The sequence below is a fragment of the Hypanus sabinus genome, chromosome 15 (genome assembly GCF_030144855.1).
Source record: "Hypanus sabinus isolate sHypSab1 chromosome 15, sHypSab1.hap1, whole genome shotgun sequence".
In the NCBI taxonomy this organism is placed as follows: domain Eukaryota; kingdom Metazoa; phylum Chordata; class Chondrichthyes; order Myliobatiformes; family Dasyatidae; genus Hypanus; species Hypanus sabinus.
The window spans coordinates 8,383,441-8,400,165 of NC_082720.1; the positions used below are offsets into that span (position 1 = coordinate 8,383,441).

The window sequence follows — 16,725 nt, forward strand, 5'->3', positions numbered from 1 at the left end:
AAATGCTGAGGTGGTTATGGTTGTTGTATTGAAATCATTGGAGAGAGAGAGAGAGCGAGCGAGATGTAACAGCAACAGCTGTGGCAGGCAAACCTTTTGTGGCTTTCTTAATCTGTCGTGTGGTTGTAGCCATTCAGTTATGACTCCTCTGGTCTTCAGCTAGACCATTCTTCTGTGGTGGACTTGTCACTCTGGCATGAGTGGATACACACACAAGCCCCCATTGGCCCTGCTGTAACACTGTGAGCTTTACTGACCGATCTCCGGGTTCAGTCTCCGAAGCCCCCACCTTTCTGTGGGTTCCCAACACTCAGTCAATGTCCACTGGTGTGTCTGAAGGGTGTCTCTCCAGACCTGTCTTTTATCCCCACTCACGGGGTCTCAGCTATCCATCAACTCTGAATGACCGTGCCCATCAAATCAAGCCACTCCTGCTATCTCCTGAGGAATGTTAACGAGCAAAGTAAAGTCCTTGTAGTGTAAAGTAAATAATCCAGGAAGAGACAAAATACAGTAAATCAACAGTCTCTCATCCCTCTTATCTGTAGCAGATGTTCTTGCCTAGGCTTCATTTCTCTCTCTCAATAGCAGCATAGCAACAGCAATAGTTCGTAGTTCTCGGTGGGGGAGGGAATGGTTAACTCTGCACCCCATTTCCATCAGGTCTGTTCATCACTCATAACACCTTTCACACCCTAGCTTATCAATACTCTATCAATTTCCTGCTTTAAATACACCTAATGGTCTGACCTCCACAGCCGCAGATTCACCATCCTTTGGTTAAAGAAAATTTCTCCTCATCTCTGTTCTAAATGGACATGGTTCTATTCTGAGATTGTGCTGTCTTGTCCTAGACACTGCCACTATAGGAAACATCTTCACTGCATCCACTCTATCAATAGGTTTTGAAGAGATCCCCAAGTCATTCTTCTAAATTCCAGTAAGTACAGTCCCAGAGCCATCAAATGCTCCTTATACTTCAATACTCTAATTCCTGGAACCTTCTCTGAACTCTCTCATCCTTTCTTAGATAAGGGGCTGAAAACTGCTCACAATACTCCAGGTGAGGCTTCTCCAATGCCTTCTAAAGCCTCAACACTACATCTTTACTTTTTATATTCTAGTCCTCTGAAATTGAACACAAACATTGCTTTTGCCTTCTTCACCACCAACTCAACCTTCAATTTAACCTTTAGGAAATCCTGCACAAGGACTCAGATTTTTTAACTTTCATCCCATTTAGAAAAGAGTCTACGCTTTTAGACCTTCTACCAAAGTGCATAACCATACACTTCCCAACACTGTATTCCATCTGCCAAATCTTCACCCATTCTCCTGATCAAAGTCCTTCTGTAACCTCCCTACAACTTTAAAACTTACTGATCTTTGTATTGTCTGCAAGCTTGGCCACAAAGCCATCAATTCTGTCATCCATATTATTGACATACAACATACAAAAAGCAGTCCCAAGACTGATCCCCTGTGGAACACCACTAGTCACTGGCAGCCAATCAGAAAGGCTCCTTTATACCCACTCTCTGCCTCCTGGCAATCAGCCACTGCTTTATCCATGCTAGTATATTTCCTATCATACCTCTAAGGCCTCATATCTTGCTAAACAGCCTCATGTGTGGCATTTTGTCAAAAACCTTTTGAAAATCCAAGTACATAACATCCATCCAATTCTCCTTTGTCCATCCTGCTTGGTATTTCCTCAAAGAATTCTAACAAATTTGTCAACCATGCTGACTTTGGCCTCGAAGCACACTGAGACCTCATCCTTAACAATCGATTCCAACACCTCCCTAACCACTGAACTCAGACTAACTGGCTATATTTCCTTTCTTCTGCCTCCCTCCTTTTTTGAAGAGCAGTGTGACATCTGCAATTATCCAGTCCTCTAGAACCATGCCAGTATCTAGAAATTCTTAAAAGATCATCGCTAATATTTCCACAACCTCTTCAGCTACCTCTTTCAGAGCTCTGGGGTGTAGCCCATCTGGTCCAAATGACTTAGCAACCTTCAGACCTTTCAGCTTCCAAAACACCTTCTCCCTGGTAATAGCAACTGCACTCATTTCTGCTCCTGACACTTTCAAATATCAGGCATACTGCAAGTGTCATCCACAGTGAAGACTGATGCAAAATACTTATTCAGTTCATCCGTCATTTTGTTGTCCCTCATTACTACCTCTCCAGCACCATTTTCTAGCAACCTGATATCTACTTTCACCTTACTTTTACTCTTTGAGAAAAACCTTTTGGTATCCTTGTTGATAATATTGGCTACCTCACCTTCATATTTCCCTTGGGATTCACCTTCACCTTGTCTGCCAGAGCAATTTCTTGCCTTTTATTAGCCCTCCCGATTTCATTCTTAAATGTTCCCTTCCATTTTTTAAACTTCTCAAGTATCTTATTTGCTTCTTCCTGTCTATACCTGTTATGCGCCTCTTTTTTCTTAACCGGGTCCTCAATATCTCTCAAAAATCAAGGCTCCCTAAATCTGTTATTCTTGCCTTTTATTTTGATAGGAACATAGATATTAGGTACTCTCAAAATATCTCTTTTGAAGTCCTACCACTTACTAAGTATTCCATTGCCAGAAAACAACCTGTCTCAATCCACACTTGCCATATCCTTTCTTCTACCATCGAAAGTGGCCTTTCTCCAATTTAGAATCTCAACCCAAGAACCAGACCTATCTGTTTCCATAGTTGCCTTGAAACTAGCGGCATTATGATCACTAGATGCAAAGTGTTCCTCTATACAAAACTCCTATCACCTGCCCTGTCTCATTTCCTATTATATAGGTAGAAGAGATTAAATTGTGTGGTTTTTTTGATTTACCTTTTAGCTGGTCACCACAACGTTGTGGGCCAAAGGGCCTGTTATTGTGCTGTACTGTCCTATGTTCAATGTTAAAATCATCTACTATCACAACCTTACGTTGCTTGCAACAGCTTGCGATCTGTATTCAAATTTGCTCCTCTCAATCGGCTGATCATCAGGTGGTCTATAATATAATCCCTTTAACGTGGCCATCCCTTTCTTATCCCTCAGTTGTACTCAAACAACCTCAGTAGACAAACTCTCCAGTCTGTCCTGTCTGAGCACTGCAATGTCTTCTAGGTTCAATCTGGGATGCTCATATTTAATAATTACAGCAGTTGGAACCAGATGGGAGCGGAGAGGGAGTCTGTGCATAACATGGGTGGATGGAACCATGAGGAGTAGGCCGATGAAGATAAGTGAAGAGGTTGTGGGAGTGCGGGGAAGGGAGGAGCAGAGGAGGATCAGGAGGGTATGGGAAAAAAACAGGGAGGAGAGGGAAAGATGGTTACTGAAAATTGGAAAACTTAATATTCATGCCTAAGGATTCTAGACTGTCCAGGTGAAATATAATCTGCTGCTGTTCCAGTTTATGTTGGGCTTCATTCTGACAGTGGAGAATCCCAGGGATGGACTGGTCAGTGCAGGAATGAAAAGGAGGGCTGCTTGGGATGGCCATTGTGGTCTGAGCATAGGTGCCCTGTAAAGTAATACTTGGTCTTGGTAACAAAGAGGAGGACACACCCAGAGCATTAATTGGAGTAGATGAGATAGGAGAAGGTGCATACAAATCTTTGCTTCACCTGAAGGGCTGTTTGGTACCTGGATGATGGTGAGGGAGGACGTATATTCCATCCACTACGAGGGCATGGGAGAGTGCTGGGGATAGGGAGGGAGGGGTGTGGGGAGATGTGCAGATCATGGAGTGTAAATCTTGGAGTTCTTCCTGCAGAAGGCAGAAAAGGATCGGGAAGAGAAGATGTGGACAGTGGTGAAATGTCAGAGGGTGAAAGGTGAGGACAAAGAGAACTCAGTTCTGTCCGGGGGTTGGGTGGGGATGGGGGGGACATGGTGGGAGCAGAAATGAGAGAATCAGGCTCCATCAACAACAGCAGAAAGGAAGCCATTCTTCCCAAAAAACAGACATTTTAGATGTCCTGAAACAGAGATTCTCAAGTTGAGAGCAGATTCAGCAGACACAAAGAACTGGAAGAAAGGAATGGCATCCTTACAAGACGCAGGATAGGAAGAGGTGTATGTAATCCTAGGTGCTTTGGGAGATTCTAGCATCTGCAGTCTCTTGTGTCTCCATCAACAGTTTATATCACTAATGCCATGCTTCAGTTGTTTTTGGGTATGAATAAAATCATTTTTACAATAACATTATTTTTCAATTAAAACATTCACCAGATTTTATAGTCTCTCCCCATCAGGAATTTTTTTCTCCTACTGTTTATCAGTGAATATTTTCTGCATTTGGTCCATGGTTTGACTTTTCCCTGGAAACAGCACCACAAGTGCTTAAGTAATTTTAGTTAAAAGTTTTGTGTATATCAGCTTTGACAGTAAGAAGGTCAGAAGTAACAAAAGGAGCTTTATTCCTTTCTAGAATTATTAATATTTAATGACAATATTTGTAGTCAAAGAAGACTGGGTGTTAATTTTACTTCTGTTACATCATACAGTATATCGCAATGCCTTTACCTGCTTGAGAGAAATGACTACAGAGTTTGAGTTGTCCCAGGAAGAATGAGCCACATAAGAAAGTCTAGAAAGCTTTGGCTGCATGGGTACTCCTCTCAGAAAGTTGATAGAGTGATTAAAAAAGGCATGTGTGTGTTAGTGTTTATTAGAGTCATTACGTCATAGAAAAGTACAGCAGTCCATCTAGTCTGTGCTGAACCAATTAAACTGCCTACACCCATCAATCTGCACCAGGACCATAGCCCTCTATACCCCTACTATCCATGTACCTGTCCAAACTTCTCTTAAACATTGAAATCAAGCTCGCATGCACCACTTGCACTGACTGTTCCTTCCACACTCTCACGACCTTCTGAGTGTAGAAGATTCCCTTGTTCGTTCCCCTTAATCTTTTCACCCTTAACCCATGACCTCTAGTTTGAGTTTCAACCAACCTCAGAGGAAAAAGCCTGCTTGCATTTACCCCACCTCTACCCCTCATAATTTTGTATACCTCAAACAAATCTCCCCTCAATCTTCCATGTTCCAAAGATTAAAGTCCTAATCTATTCAATCTTTCCATATAACTCAGGTCCTCCAGAGCCAACAGCATCCTTGTAAATTTTCTGTGAACTTGGGAGACTGAATTCAAGAGCCACAAGGTAATGCTGCAGCTCTATAAAACTTTGCTTAGACCACACGTGAAGTATTGTGTTCAGTTCTGGTCCATTTATTATAGGACGGCTGCGGAAGCTTTAGAGAGGGTACAGAAGAGATTTACTGGATTAGAGAGCCTGTCTTACAAGGATAGGTTGAGTGAACTAGGGCTTTTCTCTTTTGAGTGAAGGAGGATGAGAGGTGACTTGAGAGAGGTGAATATTATGTTAATAGATTGAACAGCAAGATACTTTTTCACAGGGTGGTAATGGTTAATATGAGGGGGACATAATTTTAAGATGACTGAAAGAAAGTATAGGAGATGTGTCAGAGGTAGTTTTTTTACACGATGGATGTGTGGAATTTGTTGCCGGGTTGCTGGTAGAAGCTGGTATATTATGGATATATAAGAGACTCTTAGATACAGTGGTGCTAGAAAGTTTGTGAACCCTGTATTTCTGCTTAAATATGACCTAAAGTAGGATCAGATCTTCACGTAAGTCCTAAAATTATGTAGAGAACCCAATTAAATGAATAATACAAAAAACATTATACTTGTTCATTCATTTATTGAGAAGAATGATCCAATATTACATGTTAGGAAAAGTATGTGAACCTTTGCTTTCAGTAACTGGTGTGACCCCCTTGTACAGCAATAACTTCAACCAAACATTTCCGGTAACTGGTGATCTTCTTGGAGGATTTTAGGCCATTCCTCCTCACAAAATTCTGGCAACAAACTCTGGATTGCTGGTGGGTTTCCTTACATGAACTGCTTGCTTCAGGTCCTTCCAAAACATAAACCATTCTGCTGTTGATTATTCTTGTCTTGTTGCAACATTCAACTTCTATTAAGCTTCAGGTGATGGACCGCTACCCTATCATGCTCCTGTAAAATGTCCTGATACAATTTTGAATTCATTGTTGCCTCAACAATTGTAGGCTGTCCAGGCCTTGAGACGTCAAAACAGCCCAAAACCATTATGCTTCTTTTTAGTGCTGCTGTGCAATGTCTTTTTACATCTAAACATAGTAATATGCATTTTTGCCAAAAAGTTCAACTTCTGTTTCATCTTTCCACAGAATTTTGTCCCTGAAGCATAGTGGTATATCCAGGTGGTCTTTTGCAACTTGAGATGTACATCAATGTTTTTTTGGAGAGCAATGGTTTCCTTTGTTGTGTCCTTCCACGAACACCATTCTTGTTCAGAGTTGACCCATGAACAGAGACTTTAGCAAGTTCAAGAGATTTCTGCAGGTCTTTTGCTGTTACCCTTGGCTTCTATTTCACATCCTTCAGCATTGTAAGTGTGCTCTTGGTGTGATCTTTGCAGGATACCCACACCTAGGGGGAGTGGACTGATGAACACTCCTGTCTTTAGAAGCCTTTTCCAGCTTCATGCATCTCTACAATTCTTTTTCTGCAGTCCTCTAAAAGTTGTTTTGATTGAGGCATGGTGCACATAAACAGATCTTTCCAAAGAAGAGCAGGCTCTGTCAGTAACCTGACTTTGTGTGTCTTTTTTGTAGGACCATAAGACCATAAGATATAGGAGCAGAACTCGGCCATTCGGCCCATCGAGTCTGCTCCGCCATTCAATTATGGGCTGATCCAATTCTTCCAGTCATCCCAACTCCCCTGCCTTCTCCCGGCACCCTATGATGCCCTGGCTAATCAAGAAACTATCTATTTCTGCCTTAAAGACACCCAATGACTTGGCCTCCACATCTGCTTGTGGCAACAAATTTCACAGATTTACCACCCTCTGATTAGAGTAATTTTTCCACATCTGAGTTCTAAGAGGACATCCTTCAGTCCTGAAGTCTTGTCCTAGAATCCCCTATCATGGGAAATAATTTTGCCATATCTAATCTATTCAGGCCTTTTAACATTCAGAATGTTTCTATGAGATCCCCCCTCATTCTCCTGAACTCCAGGGAATACAGCCCAAGAGCTGTCAGGCGTTCCTCATATGGTAACCCTTTCATCCGTGGAATCATTCTCGTGAATCTTCTCTGAATCCTCTCCAATATCAATATATCCTTTCTAAAATAAGGAGCCCAAAACTGCACACAGTACTCCAAGTGTGATCTCATGAGTGCCTTATAGAGCCTCAACATCACAACTCTGCTCTTATATTCTATACCTCTAGAAATGATTGCTAACATTGCATTTGTCTTCTTCACAACCAACTCAACTTGAAGGTTAACCTTTAGGGTATCTTGCACAAGGACTCCCAAATCGCTTTGCATCTCTGCATTTTGAATTCTCTCCTCATCTAAATAATAGTCTGCCTGTTTCTTTATTCCACCTCCGTGATGTCATCCCTAACAATTGATTCCAACAACTTCCCAACCACTGATGTCAGGCTAACAGGTCTATAGTTTCCTTTCTGCTGCCTCCCACCCTTCTTAAATAGTGCAGTAACATTTGAAATTTTCCAGTCATCCAGTACAATGCCAGAATCTATCGATTCTTGGAAGATCATCGTTACACAATCTCTCCCGCTACTTCCTTCAAAATCCAAGGGTGCATTCCATCAAGTCCAAGAGTTTTATCCAACCTCAAACCATTAAACTTCCTGAGCACCTTCTCAGTCATAATTTTCACTGCACAAACCTCACTAACCTGACACTCTTGAATGTGTAGTGTATTGCTGGAGTTGTACTTAGAACACAAAAAGGTAAAGGTAACTTGAAAAAGATGCAAGTCGTAAGTTATAAAAAAATATTAAAATAGTAAGTGAATTTCATTATGGAATTGTATCAACATTGGACATTAAATGTGCAGTTAAATGGTGAAAAAGCTGGAAACACTGTCACTGTTAGAAGAAACAGAGATTTATAAGCATAGTGAATACCAAAAATGAGTGAAACCTTTGGCCTAATAACCTAACGTTAGTCCTTTTTCAAGAAAGTTAGTAAGAGAAGTAAAACTACATCATTTTTTCTGAGCTGCATTGAAACTGGCCGGGCAGTAACTGAAACACTCCTGTGCATATAGCCCATGCTGCCACACAGCTGGAACTTTCATTTATATAATGTTTTATTAAAGTGCCACACACTTTTTAGGCCATGTAAAAATTTCCTGCTCAGAGCTACAGTTGGTTCGTGCAGTCCAAAAAAAAATGAGAACGTTGATGAGAGTTAGTCAGCATGGCTTTGTAAGGAGCAGGTGATGCTCCATGAGGCTGATGGAATGTTTAGTGGAACCAACAGAACAAATTGATGAAGGTAGAGTGGAGGATGTCGTGTATATGGATTGTAGTAAGGTGTTTGACAAGTTTCCTCAAGGTAGGCTCATGCAGACAGTCAGGAGGAACGGGATCCAGAAAACTTGGCTGGGTAGATTCAGAATCAGCTTACCCACAGAAAGCAGGGGGGTGGGGGCAGCATATTCTACCTGGAGGCCAATCACTAGTGGTGTTATGCAGGGATCTGTTCTGTGACCTCGGTTCTTGGGGGTGGTTAAGAACATGAATGTTGTTGGCCTTCATTAGTGCAACTCTATAACGTTCTGTTTAGACCATACATGGAGTATTGTGTTTAGTTCTGGTTGCCTCATTACAGGAAGGATATGGAAGCTTTAGGGAGGGTGCAGAGCAGATTTACCAGGATGCTGCCTGGATTAGGCAGCATGCATTATGTGGATAGGTTGATTGAGCTAAGGATTTCTCTTTGGAGTGGAGGGGGATGAGAAATGACTTGACAGAGGTGTTTAAGATTATAAGAGGCATAGATAGAGCGGTATTTGAATAAACACTAGAAGAGCAAGAAGTCTCAAGGAAATTTACTTAAGAGCTGGGAAGTGGGAATTACCTAGCTACCTGATATTTTGGGCACACTGTTGCAAATGTTGGCCATTCAATGATTTTATTCCTGTTTATATAACCATATAACAATCACAGCACGGAGACAGGCCATCTCGGCCCTCCTAGTCCGTGCCGAACTCTTAATCTCACCTAGTCCCACTTACCCGCACTCAGCCCATAACCCTCCACTCCTTTCCTGTCCATATACCTATCCAATTTTACCTTAAATGACACAACTGAACTGGCCTCTACTACTTCTACAGGAAGCTCATTCCACACAGCTATCACTCTCTGAGTAAAGAAATACCCCCTTGTGTTTCCCTTAAACTTCTGCCCCCTAACTCTCAAATCATGTCCTCTCGTTTGAATCTCCCCTACTCTCAATGGAAACAGCCTATTCACGCCAACTCTATCTATCCCTCTCAAAATTTTAAATACCTCCATCAAATCCCCCCTCAACCTTCTACGCTCCAATGAATAGAGACCTAACTTGTTCAACCTTTCTCTGTAACTTAAGTGCTGAAACCCAGGTAACATCCTAGTAAATCGTCTCTGCACTCTCTCTAATTTATTTATATCTTTCCTATAATTCGGTGACCAGAACTGCACACAATATTCTAAATTTGGCCTTAACAATGCCTTGTACAATTTTAACATTACATCCCAACTTCTGTACTCAATGCTTTGATTTATAAAGGTCAGCGTTCCAAAAGCCTTCTTCGCCACCCTATCTACATGAGACTCCACCTTCAGGGAACTATGCACTGTTATTCCTAGATCTCTCTGTTCCTCTGCATTCCTCAATGCCATACCATTTACCCTGTATGTTCTATTTGGATTATTCCTGCCAAAATGTAGAACCTCACACTTCTCAGCATTAAACTCCATCTGCCAACGTTCAGCCCATTCTTCTAACCGGCATAAATCTCCTTGCAAGCTTAGAAAACCCACCTCATTATCCACAACACCTCCTACCTTAGTATCATCGGCATACTTACTAATCCAATTTACCACCCCATCATCCAGATCATTTATGTATATTACAAACAACATTGGGCCCAAAACAGATCCCTGAGGCACCCCGCTAGTCACAAGCCTCCATCTCGATAAACAATTATCCACCACTACTCTCTGGCATCTCCCATCTAGCCACTGTTGAATCCATTTTATTACTCCAGCATTAATACCTAACGACTGAACCTTCTTAACTAACCTTCCATTTGGAACTTTGTCAAAGGCTTTGCTGAAGTCCATATAGACTACATCCACTGCCTTACCCTCGTCAACATTCCTCGTAACTTCTTCAAAAAATTCAATAAGGTTTGTCAAACATGACCTTCCACTCACAAATCCATGCTGGCTACTCCTAATCAGATCCTGTCTATTCAGATAATTATTAATACTATCTCTAAGAATACTTTCCATTAATTTACCCACCACTGATGTCAAACTGACAGGTCTATTATTGCTAGGCTTACTTCTAGAACCCTTTTTAAACAATGGAACCACATGAGCAACACGCCAATCCTCCGGCACAATCCCCGTTTCTAATGACATCTGAAAGATCTCCGTCAGAGCTCCTGCTATCTCTACACAAACTTCCCTCAAGGTCCTGGGGAATATCCTGTCAGGACCCGGAGATTTATCCACTTCTAAATTTCTTAAAAGCGCCAGTACTTCCACCTCTTTAATTGTCATAGGTTCCATAACTTCCTTACTTGTTTCCCACACCTTACACAATTCAATATCTTTCTCCTTAGTGAATACCGAAGAGAAGAAATCGTTCAAAATCTCTCCCATCTCCCTCAGCTCCACACATAGCTGACCACTCTGATTCTCTAAGGGGCCAATTTTATCCCTCACTATCCTCTTGCTTTTAATATAACTGTAGAAACCTTTCGGATTTACTTTCACCTTATTTGCCAAACCAACCTCGTATCTTCTTTTAGCTTTCCTAATCTCTTTCTTAAGATTCCTTTTACATTCTTTATATTCCTCGAGCAATTCCTTTACTCCATGCTGCCTATATCTATTGTAGACATCCCTCTTTTTCCAAACCAAATTTCTAATATCCCTTGAAAACCATGGTGCTTTCAAACCTTTAACCTTTCCTTTCAACCTAACAGGAACATAAAGATTCTGTACCCTCATAATTTCACCCTTAAATGACCTCCATTTCTCTATTACTTCCTTCCCATAAAACAACTTGACCCAATCCACTCTCTCTAAATCCCTTCGCATCTCCTCAAAGTTAGCCTTACTCCAATCAAAAATCTCAACTGTAGGTCCAGTCCTGTCCTTCTCCATAATTATATTGAAGCTAATGCTATTGTGATCACTGGACCCGAAGTGCTCCCCAACACATACATCTGTCAGCTGACCTATCGCATTCCCTAACAGGAGATCCAACACTGCCCCAAATCTAGTCGGTACTTCTATGTATTGTTGCAAAAAACTATCCTGCACACATTTCACAAACTCTAAACCATCCAGCCCTTTTACAGAATGAGCTTCCCAGTCTACGTGTGGAAAATTAAAATCTCCCACAATCACCACCTTGTGTTTACTACAAATATCTGCTATCTCCTTATACATTTGCTCTTCCAACTCACGCTCCCCATTAGGTGGCCTATAATACACTCCTATCAGTGTTACTACACCTTTCCCATTCCTCAATTCCACCCAAATAGTCTCCCTAGAGGAGCTCTCTAATCTATCCTTCCAAAGCACTGCCATAAGATTTTCTCGGACAAGCAATGCAACACCTCCTCCTCTGGCCCCTCCTACTCTATCACACCTGAAGCAACTAAATCCAGGAATATTTAGTTGCCAATCACACCCTTCCTGCAACCATGTTTCACTAATAGCTACAACATCATAATTCCAGGTATCAATCCACGCTTTAAGCTCATCCACCTTTCTTACAATGCTCCTAGCATTAAAATAGATACATTTAAGATACTCTCCACCTCCTCCTCTCTTTTCATCCCTAACAATGCATTCAAATTTATTATCCTTTTCTTTCTTCTCCCCAACATCTTCGGGCTGAGCGCATCCCTTCTCCATCACCTGCCTTTCCTCCCTCACACACTGTCTCTTTACTTGCTCTACTGATGAACTAACCTCCTCTCCCATAGTTTCCTCAAATTGATTCCCGCCCCCCCCCCCCCATCTTACTAGTTTAAAGTCTGCCCTGTAGCCCCAGAAAACCTCCCTGCTAGGATATTGGTCCCCCCAGGATTCAAGTGTAACCCGTCCTTCTTGAACAGGTCATGCCTGCCCCAGAAGAAGTCCCAATGATCCAGAAACTTGAATCCCTGCCCCCTGTACCAATCCCACAGCCACACATTCATCCTCCACCTAATTCCATTTCTACTCTCACTGTTGCATGGCACAGGCAGTACCTGCACTTAAAAGACTGAAGTCTTTTATTGTTATATGGAAGAACAATGAGCAATCACCAAAAGGATCAGTGCAAAAAGCTTGTCATGACGGCACCCCAATGACTCCATCAGGAGTTAAGGGCACATGCACACACTCATTAAAAATAGTGCAAAACAAAAAATAATATATATTGTTAGAAAGTGAATTGGTGTTCATGTACTCAATGTCTATTTAGGAATTGGATGGCAGAGGGGAAGAATCTGTTCCTGAATCTCTGAGTATGTGCCTGCAGGCTTCTGTATCTCCTTCCTGATGGTAACAATAAGAAGAGGGTGATCAGGGTCCTTAATAATGGATGTCGCTTTTCTGAGGCATCGCCCTTTGAAGATGCCTTGGATACTATGGAGGCTAGTACTCAAGATGGAGCTGACTAATTTTACAACTTTCTGTAGCTTCTTTCAGTCCTGTGCAGTAACCACCCCCTCCCTCATTCCAGACAGTAATGCAGTCTGTCAGAATGCTCTCCACAGTATATCAGTAAAATGTTTTGAGTGTTTTAGTTGACAAACCAAATCTCTGCAAACTCTTAATGAAAGCTAGCTTCTGTCTTGTCTTCCTTATAGCTGCATTAATATGATGGGACCAGGTTAGATCCTCAGCGATCTTGACACCCAGGAACTTGAAATTGCTCACTCTCCCCACTTGTTTCCTCTATGAAAGATTGGTTCATATAAATATGATGGATCTGAAACATGAACTGTATTTCTCTCTCTGCAGATGCTGTCTGGCCTGCTGTGTGATTTTGGGAGTTTATGTTAAAGGACTGTTTTAATAGTCAAAATTATGAAGTCCTTTAATATAGCTGATGGTGATATTTCCACTGTGATGTTAGTGAGTGACTGAAGGAAAAGATGACTGACAAAAGAAGTTTGTTTGTAGGTAGGAAGTTCAACAAAGAAATAATATTTGTAAGTTAGGCCAGGCAGCATCTATAGGGAGAAGAATTGTCGACATCTCGGTCTGAAACCTCGACAGTGCTTCTCCCTATAGATGCTGCCTGGCCTGCTGCGTTCCACCAGCATTTTGTGTGAGTTGCTTGAATTTCCAGCATCTGCATATTTCCTCATGTTTGCATTTGTAAATTAGTATATAATTACAATATGCTGCAATGATGCCAAATGCACTATCTCTATTGTCGGTGGCAGCATCCAATTATAACAAATGGAGCCAATATACATACAAAACAGAGTGTCTGCATAAACGTGGATGGGAGATTGGTTTTAAATGGATACTTCTCTTAGCAAAAGTTTGCTCAGGTATTTCTGTGGTTCAATGAATATGCTCCATAACTTCATCCTACCTTGGTCACCAATCAGCTCTGAGGGTAGAAGCAAACTTGAGAAACCGTATCACCTACTCCCTTTCTCATGATCCAGGGTTCGAAACCTACTTTACTTTGATAAAATGAAAAAAGAGGTAAGCTATTTCTATTGGGGGAAGGGGTAATTATGAAAGGACATAATTATAAAGTATTGTATTAAAATATACCATATTTTAGCTATGGAATTAACTAAATGTATAAGCAGATTCAATTAAAAATTCCTAAAGGAATATGTAAAAGAGGAAGAACTGTGGAAAGGCTGGATAATTATAAAGCTTTTTCAATGTAATAGTATTGACATAATGGGCCAATTATGAGCTTTCATTTATGAAATTCCCCCATGGCTTGAGATGCTGAATCTCCATCATCACAACTACTCCACCAATACTGGGCAGTCTCACCCCTCTTCTAAGGAGCTTACAAGCTACTTCTTTAGATCAAACTTTTGCTTACTTATTAGTATTAAGTTAATTGGCGATATGTTATCTACTATTGTTCTATTGAAAAGATTGAAATATTTTAATGTTTGGAATACATTATTTAAAATACATGTTGTTTTTGCAAATTATATCTTTCAAAATAACGTATCATTTCATTTCTATTATAATAATGACCTGCAGTCTGTAAAAGTAGAAGTCGAAGTAGGGAGAAAAGTTATTTAAATGTTGAAATTAACCAGCGTGTTCAAATGTTAATAACAACTCAGAACCTGGCACACATAATATTACTTGACATCAGGGGTCATTTCGACACTTGGGAATTAATCCTGATCAGGAAGAAAATAAGCTGGTAACCGCGAATGACACACGAAAAATAAACCAGACGTAAATTAAAATATCAATATATAGCGTTCCTTTAAATTTATGATTAAATTGTTTAGAATATTGTAATGCCTTAGTCTGAAACGATATACATGATTTATGAAGAGGTAGGTCTTAAGGTATGTTGTAATTGCGCGCCCCCACCCCCGAAGGCTGCTCTATATTTATGAGACTAGCAAATTGGCGCTGTCCGAGGTACTGAAACTGGTTCTTGCAAATCTTTCACCGACTGTTTTCATGCGGCCGCTTGCCATCCGGGTTGGCTGAGCTTTGTTTTCACACAGCATAACTGAAGATCTCCGGATAGAAGTGGCAAAGGCAAGCCGTGTATGCCGGTGTAACCCCAATGGAGAAACTTTTACTTCAACTGAATAATTCCAACGTCCATAATAGTAGCAATGAGGACACCCAACTGGACGGAGGATATCAAAACACCGATCCCAAACAGTTGAACATAGTGATCCCGCTGATTTTAGCCGCTATCTGTTTGGTCGGTTTTGGTGGAAATGTCCTAATTATTGCAGTTTTGGTCACGAATGCAAGGAAAGGTCGAACTTCGATGATAAATTCGTTAATACTCAATATGAGCGTAGCTGACCTCTTTATTATGTTGTTCTGCGTCCCTTTCAGGGCCATTGCTTACTCCAAGCCTTTCTGGACTCTCGGCTGGTTCATTTGCAAGACGGCAGATTGGTTTTTCCAGAGCTGCTTGGCCGCAAAAAGTTTCACCTTAGCTGTGCTGGCTAAAGCTTGCTTCATGTACGTGTCGCATCCGTCCAAACAAGTCCAAATCAAGCATCGGAGAGTGGCCCTGGTCATCACCTCTATCTGGGCGCTGGCGTTTATACTCTCGGTACCGCACTGGCTCTTTGTAACTATCAGCCATGAATCTGAGGAGATGATGTGCATTCTTGACTGGCCTGAAATTGCGTCCAATTTTCTGGCAATTTTTACAAAGTTGTATCCTATGTTGGTTTACTGTCTTCCTGTGGCTTGTACTTTCACTTATCACTGGAAAGCTTTCAGAAAGTGCAAACGACGAGGAGCCAAAAATCAGAGCTTGCGGTATCAGATCAGAGGGCGGCGACTGACCGCTATGCTCTTTGGAGTCAGCTTGGCCTTCGCTGCCATGTGCGTCCCTGAGTGGCTGCTGTGGCTTTGGATCCGACACATCCAGAAGGACGACCCCTCGCCACCCGCAGCTTTCATCGTGTTCTCGCACGTCCTGGTCTTCAGCATCTCTCCGGTCAACCCACTTATCTTCGTCTCGATGTCTGAAGAGTTCAAAGAAGGTTTCACCGGTCTGTGGAAAAGGCTTATCTCCAGCAAGCCACGGACATCTCCGAGTCTCTCCGGTAGCCAACCCCAGGAGACCAGGTCAGAGAGTGTTCCGGAAAACCGACAAAAGTGCCAGAAGGAGAAAGCTGTTCAAGTTCCAGACCATGAAGCCGCTCAAGAAAATACAGAGAGCCCCACGAATAAAACGGCCAACATCGTCCTGTCCGATATGGAACAGTTTTGGCATGACAGACAAAACGCGGCGGCCAGTGTGGAAGAAGACCCAGTTCCCTGGGAACATCAGAGTGGAGCAGACCCTCCACTCCCTGAGGCCGGTAGAAAGATGTGAACCAGGAGAATGGGGCATTAGAAGTTTTGGGAAGGAACTGGGGTAGGATTAAAACGATACATTAACGCATATTTACCAGTAATCAAAATCCTCTTTCAACTGGGATAGGGAGGGATGGGCTTTAAAATGAAATTCTATAAAGCAGCAAAGCTATGTCTAATATCGAAATTAATTTTCCAAATGCCTTTACTTAATTGTGTTTTCCAGGACTGTTGCCCTGGTTAAAGAACTGATTTTAGGCTAACGAAGCATTTGTGTCTGCGAGTCGAAGTTGTTCCTGCGTGTAGGGGTAGGAATATGCAGCAAATTATAACATATAAACATGTCTCCCAGTGAAGCATTTGACGCAGATTAGCCAAGAAATAATTGAATGGTAAACCGACTCCAGGGGCTGAGTGACCCTCTCCTAGATAGCCATGGGATAAGGAAATAGAGAGTTTTACATGCAGGGTTTGTGTGTTCATCGTGTCCGTCTGCATTGCTCACGCTCCGACTGTAATTATTTCTTTGCCAATTTAATCTTACAAT

General features: G+C 41.7%; 1 protein-coding gene across 1 annotated transcript; it reads left to right on the top strand.

Moving 5' to 3' along the window:
* The first annotated feature begins 14,916 nt into the window (after positions 1-14,916).
* gpr151 (G protein-coupled receptor 151) lies at positions 14,917-16,197 on the top strand. The gene has a single exon (XM_059990765.1). It carries the CDS (start codon positions 14,917-14,919, stop codon positions 16,195-16,197), a length of 1,281 nt encoding a protein of 426 aa, XP_059846748.1.
* Positions 16,198-16,725: the final 528 nt, after the last annotated feature.